The 12,859-nt window shown below is 43.4% G+C and overlaps 1 protein-coding gene across 1 annotated transcript in view; it reads left to right on the top strand.

Annotated features, from left to right (window-relative positions):
• The first annotated feature begins 9,927 nt into the window (after positions 1-9,927).
• Positions 9,928-12,859, top strand: part of TBC1D30 (TBC1 domain family member 30) — a 60,357-nt gene continuing 57,425 nt past the window's right edge. Inside the window, exon 1 of the mRNA XM_049782742.1 lies at positions 9,928-10,309. Coding sequence (XP_049638699.1) covers positions 10,114-10,309 — 196 coding nt within the window. The 5' untranslated portion in view covers positions 9,928-10,113. The remainder of the gene's footprint in view (positions 10,310-12,859) is intronic.

A 12,859-nucleotide genomic window follows, 5' to 3' on the forward strand; every position in this document is an offset into this window, starting at 1 on the left:
GCTTTCATTATTGATTCATTAGGTATTTAATAGTATGTTGCTGAATCTCTAAATGTTTATGTTTTTCTCATCTTTCTGTTTGTGGTTGATTTCTACCTATCATCATGATATGAAACAATACTTGATATATCAATTTTTATAATTTTGTTGTTATTGGTTTCCCTTGACCATCTCATCTCTATCCTTTAGGATGTTTTGCGTGCACTAGAGAAGGATGTATATCTGGCTTTACTGGGACGTATAGTCCTATAAATTTCATTAACTCAGCTCTTTCAGCTTTTCATTTAAGGGTGTTGTTTCCTTATTGATTTTTTTGTTTGATCTATCAAGTGGTGAGAATGTTTATTAGTCTCCTACTGTTATTATGTCACCATTGATGTGTCTCTTCAGGCCTATTAGTGGTTACTTTATATATTTGAACTTCCCTTTATTTGGTGCATATGGTAGTAGATGTCTTCTTGATGTATGGGTCTCCAAATTACTGTATCATGTCCATTTCTGTCTTACTACCCTTTTAAGTTTGAAATATAATGTATCTTATAGTAAAGATGGCGCATCTCTGCCATTAAGGATATCACTTGTTTATATAATTGTATTCTAACCCATTACTTCGAGCCTGTATTTGTTACTGAAGCTCAAGCTCCCACAAGATCCCACCAGCAAAGTTGTGAAGTTGAGCATCTGTTGGTGACCATTACTGTGACAACTGGAATACAATAAGGTCTTCCACTAACAAGGTTGAGGAGGCCAGGGACATCGCTCAAAGGGCAAGGGTGCATGCTTAGCATGTAGGAGTTATAGTTGCTTTGTGAGGTGTGGTCCCAAAATAAAAACAAACAAAGTCATAAAAATAAGGTGACACCTGTCAAAAATTAACTTGTGTTTTTGTTGTTGTTGTTGTTGTTGTTGATATTTTATCTTGGGGACACATCTGCCAGTGCTTGAGGGCTACTCCTCACTCTGTGCTTGGACCCTGATGGATTGAATAGGGTACTCTCACACATAAAACATGCTTTTCATGTGCTCAGATGAGCATCACTGAGCAGTTGATCTCTTTGGCACCCTGACCTTTGCTTATGTCTTAACAGGTTTTTGCCTTGTCATTTAAGTATTAGGAGTAAGATTAGGAGAGGAGATTGGAGAAGTAGTATAGAATTTTGTCTTGTGTTTGAACCTGTGTTTGATTCTCAGCAACCCATAAGTTTCTCTGAGCTTTATTTGAAGTGACCCTTGAGTTGCTGAGCCAGGCATAAGACCTGAGCACTGCTGGGTGTGACTCCAAAACAAAGAAAAGTAGGATTGGGGAGCTAGTTCATGGTTTAAACACACACATAACTACTGTTTTATATGGAATAATTCAATATTATAAAAGCTTCTTCCAACAGTAGCTTGAGGGGGTCAGAGAGATAGTACAATGGGTAAGGCAGTTGCCTTGGATAGGTTCAATCCCTGGCATCTCAGAGTTCTCTGTGTTCCACCAGGAATGATCCCTGAAAATTAATACAGAAGTAATTCCTGAACAGTGCTGGGTATGGCCCCAAAACAAAACAAAAGAAATTAAAACTAAACAAAATAAACAGAAAGTGAGTGAGGCTTGAAGCTCCATAGGTGACATGGTTTCTTTCTTTTTTTTTAATTTTTTTATTTTTAATTATGAGAACAATGATGCAAAGAAAGAGGACAAGGTAAAGTTACAGTGGAAGGACAATCACCCATAAACAGAGTTCTCAGAAGAAATCCCCTTGCTGACGCCTACATTTTGAACTTACAGTCAAAGAACATTAAGAAAAATAAAACAGAACCCATGTACAATTACTTTGTTCACAAGTCCCCAGATTGTAGCACATTGTAACATTTCTTAGCAGTACACAAAGCAATCTAAAGCCATGAGATTTATGTAACTCCTTAAACATTGAAGGCATAGTGAGTTGTTTTTTTTTTTACATTTTCATGCACATGCATATTAGTTTAAGTTAACATCAAAAGTTTAAGTGGTTTTTTTTTTAAGGTTTAGAGTCAAAGGAGCACAGTAAAATGGTGGTAGAGTGGCAAATATTGTTTGCATAGGCCCACCAGAATATGGGGGACATGGAAAGGAAAAGCCTTGGCCTAAATACAATGAGACCCTACCCCTAAAGTTTCCTGGCATAAGACCAACTCTAGGCTCCAGGCAAACTAGTTTGTTCAATCCAAGTCATTGTCTGTAGTGCCAATACAGTTTTATTTTTCATGCAGTCTCTATTGTTGACATCAGGTTTTTGTATTAAAGATCCTGGAATCTGCACATCCTACATTAAAGTCAGGCTGGTGTGGAGCATCTGCTAGTTTCACCTCACAATTAAAGGGCAATGCAGAAAGCCCTGTCCAGTAAGCAGGTCATTGTTGTTGTTAAGTCTTCTCAGTGTTAAGGGAAGTCTCTTTTGAGTAGGTTGATGTCAGAGCAGCGGTAGGGTCTTCCCTGGTAGAGGATTGCTTCCAGGTGATGTTATAGACAACCTTGGATGTTTCGTAGATGGCTTCTTTAGATCAGGGGTGAATGGAGAATGCCTATTCTTCTGAGGCCTGTACCAGATCATTATGTCAATGTTCAGGGTGTAAGGTCCCATTGCACTACAAGATTTGTGTGTTCCTATCTCTATTAGATAAGAACTTATTTGTATGTATAGTATTTTTCCCATTTTAATGTGCCTATGCAAACAAGAAATAAAGCCACATGGCGTTATCAGTGCATATGGGGGCGTAAGAACACATCCAACAATACCCGTGACTTGGTTCAAACATAAGCATTAAACTGAGGGACTCTTTCACCAAATTCCCTATTGAACAGTTCACAAAGAGAAGATAAAAAAATGGGGAAAATCGTCACTGTATAAGAAAATATTCAGCAAGAGCTATAGCTGTCAAAGAAAACACACATAAAATGTTGAAAAGACATACGAGGGGCCGGAGAGATAGCATGGAGGTAAGGTGTTTACCTTTCATGCAGAAGGTCATCGGTTCGAATCCCGGCGTCCCATATGGTCCCCCGTGCCTGCCAGGAGCAATTTCTGAGCACGGAGCCAGGAAAAAAACCCTGAGCACTGCCGGGTGTGACCCGAAAACCACAAAAAAAAAAAAAAAAAAAAAAGACATACGTGTTCATTTTATGCCTTTTGAAATAATTAGGGGGGTGTTAACTCCAGTGCACACTTTGGTCTGTGACTTAGGACTCTGCAGTACTGAAGTTAAAAAGGCTAAATGTGGAGGAATGATGGTAGAGGGTGAGAGAGTTAAAGAGAAAAATGAGCTTTTGTAGGGGTGTGTGAAAGGGCAGAGTACAAAATGGACATTCTGCATACACAAAAACATAATTCAAGGATAGGGAGTACTATTCATGTATACTGAACATATAGACTGGTAAGAAATTACCAGTGACTGCTTTAGTGCAACCGAGCAACTCTCAGCACCCACAAGTTAAGCCTAGGGTAACCTTCAAGCTCCTCCAAGGGACCCACCTCGCTGGCTTGCCCAGGCATGTGGCCCAGGGGAAGCCCTGGAGATCTGGAGGAAGGCGGTAGAGGGGTGCTGGGGTCAAGTGACATAGTTTCTATCTTGGCAAGGACATCCCTCTGACTCCAGCTCATCTTAGAGGTCCCTTCTTGAGTTTCAAGGGCTTTCAGGGTCAGGTTTTATGGCTAATATGCTGTGCTTGTTATGGATTTTGCAGTGATCGAAGGAGGTGCAGACTCAGGTTCTCACTGTGGGGCCCTCTTTCCTTCTTATGTAGAATTTTCATTCAATTTTTAGTGTGATGTTCTGAAATGGGTTTTCTATTTCTGTGTGAGTTAAATGATTATATAAGCTTTAACTCTTTTCTGTTTATAAAGAAAACTAGTTATTCTCAAAATACTTTAGCACATTGTGTTGTGTTTGGGGAATACAAGGAGTGACTGCTTTAGAATAAGTATGTCTGATTCAAGGACAGGTCCTGAAAATGCATATATAGGAACTGTTGGGAAATAGAAGAAAATGCTGATTTAATGTTAGAAATGCAAAGCTTCTCCATTCCATGCAAAATGCATGTTTTTAGCTTTCTCTGTCATAAGAAGGACAGTGTGTGGGAGACACCATACCTGGTTCTCTTTAAGGATACCTATGTTACATTTTGCTTTTGTTCTTCTCCACCTTAACACACACACACACACACACACACACACTTATACACACACATTACTCAGGGGCCATTCCTGGCTCTGTGCTGAGGAGTGATCCCTGACCATGCTTGGGCCATATATGATACATGGATTCAAACTGGGGCCTTTAGGATGCAAGGCAAATAAATGCCATAATCCATATACTATCATTTTGGCTTAAGTATGCCCACCTTTCAATAGAGAAATCAATTTCCATGACTCAAGAGAAGAAAATAATAGAAAAAGAAAATGCCCTGTATATATAATGTGATATGCTAGATCATTTGAACATTTTTCTTCCCTCCGGACCTCCATTCTTTGTTCTACCCTCTGCTGTGTTTCTTCCATAAGGGGAAAATAAAATGGTCGAGTTGCTCTTCAATTGGGGTCCTGGTATCTGTGATTGTAGAATTAATGAAGTGTTCCACTCTCCAAGGTCCTCCCAGATGGAACTGGGGGGAGTGTTTGCTTCAGAGGGCATTGGCTATAGTTACTGTCCCTTTAGTGTTTGAGAACTATTTAAAGACCTTCAGAAGTAGAGGGACAAGCAGAGAAGAGAGGAGTGGTTTTATGCCAGCAGACCCTTGTTTTTTTATTGGCAGGTGTGCAAACATGCACCCACCTCCTGCCCTCTGTGATGACAGCTGTCAGCCTGACGCCTGGAGAGAGTTCTGACCCGCAGGGACTTGTGTGCTCCTGGACAGCTGCCAGTAAGCTCGGCAGCTGGAAGGATGGTTCCAGGCCCCTTGATAATTATCACCATGAGTTCTGTTTAGTCCCTGAAGAGGAGCACGTAGGCTCTCTTTAGCTCCAGACTTGACTGCTAACAGAAATAGCTGCAGGAGGAAATCACAAATGTTCCATACCTACTCGATTTCTTCTGGAAGTCTCTCTGGGACACAGCATTTTTTTCTGACTTTCTTTCCCCTTCTGCCTTGAAAGGATTTGTTTTCTCTCCAGAATTAAAGATGCCAAGAGAGCCCAGGGATCCCTCCTGCTTTCTTGCAACCATGGGCTTCCATGGCTGGATTAAGAGGTCTTGGACTCAGACTTCCAGGGTGTTCACTCTAAGCACCCACTTAATTTGCTTCCAAGGATCAGGTACTCAGCCAATAGAAAGTTTCCTTTCCCCAAATCCAGTCTAAATCATAACTGCCTGGGCCATGCCAAGGCACTATGTGGACAAATGTGAAATCACTGATAATATAGGATTTCACAAAAATCCTTAGATTAGAAAAGGGGGAACTACATTGATCTGGTTGGAACACTCCACAGCTGAGATTCTCAAGTAAAGTCCATGTTTTCTTTGCAGGTTGACTTTAGATGACATCTTTTGCTTTTGGAAAACAATATTTCAGACATGAATAAGAAACTATGAGTCATATAATAAATATAATTCAAGGCTTGTGCCACGACTGCTTTTAGAGCATTGTATTTTAGGGTTTGTTTAATTATCTGTTTGCTATAAAAGTTGGCACTCTTGACTTGTCCTCGCCAGTGTAAACAAAATAAGATTATTAAACCTCTCCTGTAATAGTAGAAGCTTATTATTATTATTATTATTATTATTATTTTGCTATGTAGTTTACATTTCTATGTCATTTTAAAATAGTAACTTTGCAAGGAAACTCCTTTTGTTTTTTTGAGGGGAAGATAAGGGAAGGGGACTACTAGTGCAGTGGTTAGGGTTACTCCCAGTGTTGTTAGAGCTGTGCAGTACTGTTGTTTATTTATTTATTTATTTTTGGTCACAACCGAAGGTGCTCTGCAGTTACTCCTGGCTCTGTGCTTAGAAATCGCCCCTACCAGGCACGAAGAACCATATGGGATGCCGGGGTTTGAACCACTGTCCGTCCTGGGTCAACTTCATGCAAGGCTAACGCCCTACTGCTGTGCTATCTTTCTAGCCCCAGTACTGTTGTTTAAACTCAGATCCAGTGGTGCATGTTTTACCCATGAATGCTGAACTGTTTCTCACAGGTCTCATTAAGAAAACATTTTCATTTAACAAGTGAGTTTTTCTTGGAAATATCGAGGGGAGGTGTAATAGAATTTCCATCTAGAAAAGTCCACAAGCCCCTGTCAGCCAAGGCACAAATGAGGGTTGCAATTGAGAATCTAGACCGCAGTTTTGGCTGTTCAGGAATTTGCTGAATATAGCACATTTGAGTGGGGGCAAAATTGTGGATATTGATTGTTGGTAAATGGTCAGTATGCTCTGTCCTCTGTAGCAAAGACTATATAGAAAGTCAATTGACAGTCAAGTGTGTGCTTGGTAAGCACAGTCAGGACTGAAGGAGGAAGGAAGGTTGGAGTAGCCTAGGTCAGCCAGTCCCAGGGCTGATCCAGCTTTGGTGAGCAAGGCCCATTGTTCCAGCTCTTGGCTGTTGAGGTTGTCTTTCCTGCTTGCACAGAGCCCCAAAGGGAGTGTCAGTAGCCTCCCTTGTATAAAAGAGAACAGAATCCTCTATAAAATTCAAGTGGAAAAGCATTCTGGGAGCTGAGACTGTGTGTAGTTACCAGGTTATTCTTATTGTCCTTTTTCCTTCCACGCTTAATCTCCCTTTAATTTTGGAAACTTTCATTCTCAGAGATCTATTGTGCTTTAAAAACTTGACCCAAAATGTATCTGACCAGGCTCTTCTCTCATACTCATCACAGGTAGGATAGCCCAGAACATTCTGTGGGCAACTTCTTAAGAGAAAGCGAAAGGAGAACAAATATGTACTGAAAGTATAAAAGTGTCAGGCCACTGAGGCATAGATTCCATACCTGAGCATGGTGTAAAATGTTGGGAAATCGAAACTAAACAATGACTTCATCTCCGAAAGTGATGAACTGAAAATTCCTCTGTTGGGATGATGGAAATCTTTCAAGAGGTGCTTAGTGGGCCTGGTAGATATTTAAGGGCAACACTCTTGTAGTGATAATACCAGCAGGGCTTGTGAGCCTGCAGGAAGACAATATGGTGCTTGAGATAAACTTGTTTGGTTACATGTAGGGCAAATGACCTAACTCCTATCTCCTGTCCCTGGAAAAGTATTTATTTTCAGGTTTGGAACCATACCCAGCTGTTTTCGTCAGGATTCTGAAGAATTTACATATTTCTTATCAGCCTAGTTTACTTTTGAAAAGGACTATATTCAAGAAATATACTTACATGTGAAATATATATTCCATCGCTATAATTGTACCAATCCTGGCATTGCTATCTCTATCTGGAGCATTTTACAAAGCCCAGAGAATATTGATTGAAAATACATATGTCAGAGTCACAAGAATGACTTTTTGGGAGATTCTCTTAATTTAGACTTCTTCAACCTTTTTTGGACCCATGGACTGGAGCCTTTCTTGTACACTGGTTCATAGTGTGGTAATTTAATTAAGGTGACAATTCAGTGACTTTCGATCTTTTTTATGAGGTATACTTCAACCGTATAGTTTGGTCTGTTGTAGCTCATGGTTTTAGGATATCATTAGGATTGTATTGCATTTAAAGGGTTGGAGTAATGGTACAGTGAGTGGCCGACTGTTGCAAGTCAGCCCCTGAAAAGGTTGACTGATGGAGGGATGGAGGATGAAGTCTTTCCCCTCCAGCTCAGAGCACACATCTGACACCCTGTCCAGCCAATGGTTCTGAGGTGAAACAGCGGGTAAACAGCTCGCAGACAGTCAGGCTTGTGGAAATATTAGCTTTATTCGGTGGACAAGACTGAAGTCCAAAGTCTCAGCCTTAGTTCCAGCAAAAAACCTCTCGCCTTCCACAGACCCTTGTTTTTATCCCCTAGAATCAGGTACCACCCAATGGTGGAAGCAGAATCAGGTACCACCCTAGGTTCAAACCCAATACTACATATGGTCTTTTGAGGCCCATCAGGAATAATCCCAAGTTTTGCTGGTGTGACACAAAGCCAGGAAAATAAAAACAAAATGCATTAAGAAGACAATAGTTTTCAATCAATTATTATTGATGTCCTTATTGTTCTATCTTTCACTGGTAGTAGCTTATGTAAGCCTTTCTCATGTCCTTTTGACATCACCTTTTAATCATTGGGCGCTTCTATCCTTTCTTCAAGATGTTTCAAACTTGTGATTTTTGGCAGTGGTGGTTGGGGCCTGCATACTCCAAAGGAGAAGAGTGGGGAATGGTTTTTAGAGATCACAATCTGGGATATAGGGATACTTATTGTTGCTAGATTGTCCTCAGTTCTAAACCTAAAATATACATCAGTGGATGTATATATATATTTTGAAAAGACAAAAGATGAATTTACAGTAATTTCTCATTTAATTATGCTACTATAGAATTAACAAAATTTCATTTCTTGATTTCACACTTGTCATTTCTGTTACAGTAAAAACATTTTGGTTGCTTGACATTGATTAATTATTGGCTTTATTCTTTAAAATATTCATGGACCATAATTTTAAACTAATATCAATATTAACAGAAATAGTGTGACTGAATGACATACAAGCTATGTCTACAGATTTTTTTTAAATCTTGAAATAGGTACCAAATTGATGTACAGGATAATATAACTGTTTTATAAAGTAACTTATTTTTGTGTGTATTTATGTTATCAATGTGATATAGATTTAGGTTCATTTGTCTTCACTTATATTTAGTCTTTTTATTTATTAGTATTAAAAGTATAACGTCATTTATGTATCAAAACTACGCTTACACAACACTTTGAAAAGGTCTGTTTTCTGGGGCTGGAGTAATAACACAGTGGGCCTTTGCCTTAAGCTTGTCCTATCAGGGTTCGATCCCTGCATCCCAAATGGTCTTCAGAACCTACCAGAAAATACTTTTTTGAGTACAGAGCCAGGAGTAATCTGTATAGCCCCCAAAACAAACAAGATGAAAACAAAAAACAAATAAATAAGAAAACCTTTGTATTTCTCCCTACATTTATACCCTCTAAATTCTCCCTGTCCTTTTCCCCCCTGTTGTGTGTGTGTAAACTTAGGATCCCATACAGGCAAGACATGTGCTCTATACTGAGCACTCCCCCGCCGCTTCATTTATTTTTTATCTTATTTCTTTTAATTATTTTTGTGGGGACTATCCCCTGAAGTTCTCAGGGTGCTGGGGTGGGGTACCCAGGATCAAACCCTGATTGGCCTTGCAAGCCTTTCTTGCTCTGGCCTTAAAACTGCTTTGAAACGGGAGCCCCCACTCCACCCCAGTTTTTATTTTGTCTTCAAATCCATGCTTCCAAGAACAACCACCAGGATTTCTTTATTCCTTAGGTGCTTCCCAAGCCTCTCTTGAAAAGCTAGCAAAGGGCACCCATGGTAGGCTGAAGCTTAGACCATGGAGTCCACCTCTGCCTGCACGGGCCTCAGGGTGCTAGCTGTGCGTGTCTATCTATCTATCTCGTCTGTCTGTCTGTCCATCTGTCTTCTGTCTGTCTGTGTATTGTGTGTGTGTGTGTGTGTGTGTGTGTGTGTGTGTGTGTGCGTGCGCGTGCTGCGGTGCCTTCCTACCGGAGCATCATCTCTCAGCACCAGAGCCATGCTTCCTTGGGTCTTGGGTGCCTCCCTTCAGGGATGCTGCCTGGACTCCGAGATGGTCCTCGCAGGGTCGGAAGGGCTCCCAGATTCTACAGATCTAGGACCACCCGGCTGCAGGTGCTCAGCCCCGCCTGCACACAGGGGTGATGCTGGGATTGGGGGCGGGAGCGCAGCCGCTTTCTCCTCCCCTTCCCTCCCCTCTCCTTCCCTCCCCAGCTCTGTGCTGCCGAACCCTGCCACTCCGCTCCGCACTGCAGTGCCCGCTGCCAGCCTAGGCGCTCGGAGGGAGCGGCTTGCCTTCCCCGAGGCTCCGCGCGCATCGCATCCATCCAACCTCTCCAAAGCGCTCGCTGCGCGCACAAGTCCCCGGACCCCCAGCCACCTCGGGCGGGGTGGCTGGGCCCCGGAGCGCGCTCCGATGAGGCAGGACAAGCTGACCGGCTCCCTGCGACGCGGGGGCAGATGCCCGAAGCGACCGGGCTCCGGTGGTGGCGGTGGCAGCGGTGGTGGTGGCGGCGGCGGCGGCGGCGTGGGCACTATCCTGAGCAATGTCCTCAAGAAGCGCAACTGCATTTCTAGGACCGCTCCCCGGCTGCTCTGCACCCTGGAGCCGGGTGAGGCTAGGTCCCGGGGCTGCAGAGACCCTGGGGTCCCCGAGAGCAGAGCGGGTGCGGCTACAGCCTCTCTGCCTCATTCGATTGCACCTTGGCTAGGCCGGGGAGCGTCCGCTGGGAAGCGGGAGTGTGGGGAGAGAATGGTTTGCTGGGCTCAGAGAGGCGGGGAGGGCAAAATAAAAAACACAGCCGGGCACCCAGCTGGGCAGCAGCGACCCACTGAGGCCGGACTCTCTGCTGCTGCTTCCTCTGCACCTCTCCAGCTGGTGTAGACAAGGGGATCAGCTGGGAGGTGGTGGTGGTGGTGGTGGTGATGGTGGTGGCGAGCTGCGACTGAGCTGGGCTGCAATGGTGCTCTGGGCTTGGAGAGAGAGAGAGACGTGCAGAGGCATACAAGGATGCATGCTTGTTCTTTGGAGAGGAGGCAGTGGCTGCAAAGCTAAACTCAGGTGGTGCATTGTCTGGGGTCTCTGGTTAGGAATGCCAGGTCAGCAGGGTTGGAACTCTATCATGGAATATGTATGTATGTATGTATGTATGTATGTATGTATGTATGTATGTGTCTGAGCCCAGCAAGCAGGAATCTCTCTTCGCAGGTAGGATCTTAGCTGCGGGGTACAGGAACGGGCTGGCCTTGCAAAATTACCGCTCCCCAACCCCCATGCCAGCAGCCTGTGTTTACACTTCTCTGCTTCTCTAAGCTGCGGAACTCTGCTCTACCAGCCGGCCTGGCTTCTTTCCCCTTGGGTCTGACGAGCCGCAGCCCTGCCCTGCACGGGTGCCTGTGCATTGAGGTTTCTGGCCTCTGAGGGAGCTGCATGTGCTGGCATCGGTGTTTCAGCTCATCTGTCCCTGGAGGGGCTCCCCACCACCCTCCCTCTGCCTCCCAGATCCTTGGGGGACCCGCTATCCCCGAGGCTGCCTGGGGGAGACTCTGCCCAGACCCTGAGTCCCGAAGGGTGCTGAAAGCGTCACTGCTTTTCCGAGCGGCACTGCTTTTCCGACCTCGTGGTTTCTGTGTATTGTTATTTTTTTCGTGTTTTTTTTTTTCTCCCCAAGGAAGTGTCTAGTTACAGAGTAGGTTGTATTTATTCACTGCCTTCCTTTACTCTTTTAAAAAAAAATCTTCCCACGTTCAGAGTGTTTTGTATTTCTGAATCCAGAGCAGTGGTCATTATCAGATGAAATGTAAATCTCTGTTCCCTTTATCCAGGGAGAAGAGGTGAGGTGAACATGACCTGATTTTAGCTTTTTATTTATTTATGTTTTGCATGCCGGCAGCGGCAAACGATCAATCCCACTTAAATCCAATCCCAATTAAACCTGGTGACTCATTTTTTTTTTTCTTTGATCATGAGAAAAATAGTTTGTGGTTTTGACTCACCCCAGCCAGGTTTCAGCAAGGTGAACAATAAGATTCCCAGCAGGTGCTCTGCAGAAGTCAAGGGAGTGTATTGGGGTTTCTGTGCAGGGAATCCTCAGGCATTTAGGTGAGTTGAAATAAATCAGAGCAGGGCCGAATTTCCAGGTCTTTGTTAGAAGAGAAAGCCAACGTCATGCCTTTACGCGCCTCCATTCAGCACCCGGCATCTGGACAGCAACCTCACCAGGCGTCTATCTCATTAGGCTTTCGATCCTGCGCCCCAATTGGAGGCACTGTATTGCCATTGTCCTGAGGCAGAACTTTTCATCGAAAGCTTCTCAGTGGCGAGAATCTCTGGAGCTATTTAATATACCGCCAGGGGAAGGCAATATTGCCTAAGTAAACTGCCTTGAGGCTTTAAAGCTATGTTTTGATTTGAATAGGTACCTTTGCTACCCACACTCCACCCCATCCCACCACCTCCACTCCTGCCAGAGCTGTGAGGCCTCACCTCTCCCAGACAACCACTGCCCTGAAATGTTCCACCTAGAAATTTGGTACAGGTTGGGCCTTAATTAAGTATGACCTGGGAACTACCGGAGTTAAACCCTGGATGGGGCTGGGGGGTAGGTGGAAAGTGGAGAATAAATGGCCCTGGTGTTTTGAAAAATATCAAGGCATTGATTGTATGTCTAAGATTCTCTACCATAGCTTGATTTGAAATTTTAGGATTCAGCTCAGGTATTCAATTTCCAGGACTCCAAGGAGGGTTTCTGAATACTATGTTGGGTGTAGGCAAGTCAGACACATTACTTTCCAGTTTCTTTTTTTGGGGGGTGAGTGGGTTTCCACATCTGACCATTCTCAGGGTTTACTTCTGTCTCTGGTATTACTCCTAGTAGTACTCAGGAGACCATAGGGGCTGCTTGGGATGGAACCCGGGTCTGCCACATGCAAGGCAATCTTCCTGTGCACTGAACTTTCCTCTAGCCCTTCTTTCCAGCTTCTTGACATGATTTTAAAAAAGACAAATCTATTATTCTAATTTTACATATTCTGGAGAAATTCTAGTTGTAGATTAACTCTGAACAGTGAAAGTTGTGGAGCATGCCTACTGCATTTTATTGCATAATCCTTGCAAATTTGTTTTTGGTTTTGGGTCACACCTGGCAATACTAGAGGGTTAC

The sequence above is a fragment of the Suncus etruscus genome, chromosome 11 (assembly GCF_024139225.1).
Source record: "Suncus etruscus isolate mSunEtr1 chromosome 11, mSunEtr1.pri.cur, whole genome shotgun sequence".
Classification (NCBI taxonomy): Eukaryota; Metazoa; Chordata; class Mammalia; order Eulipotyphla; family Soricidae; genus Suncus; species Suncus etruscus.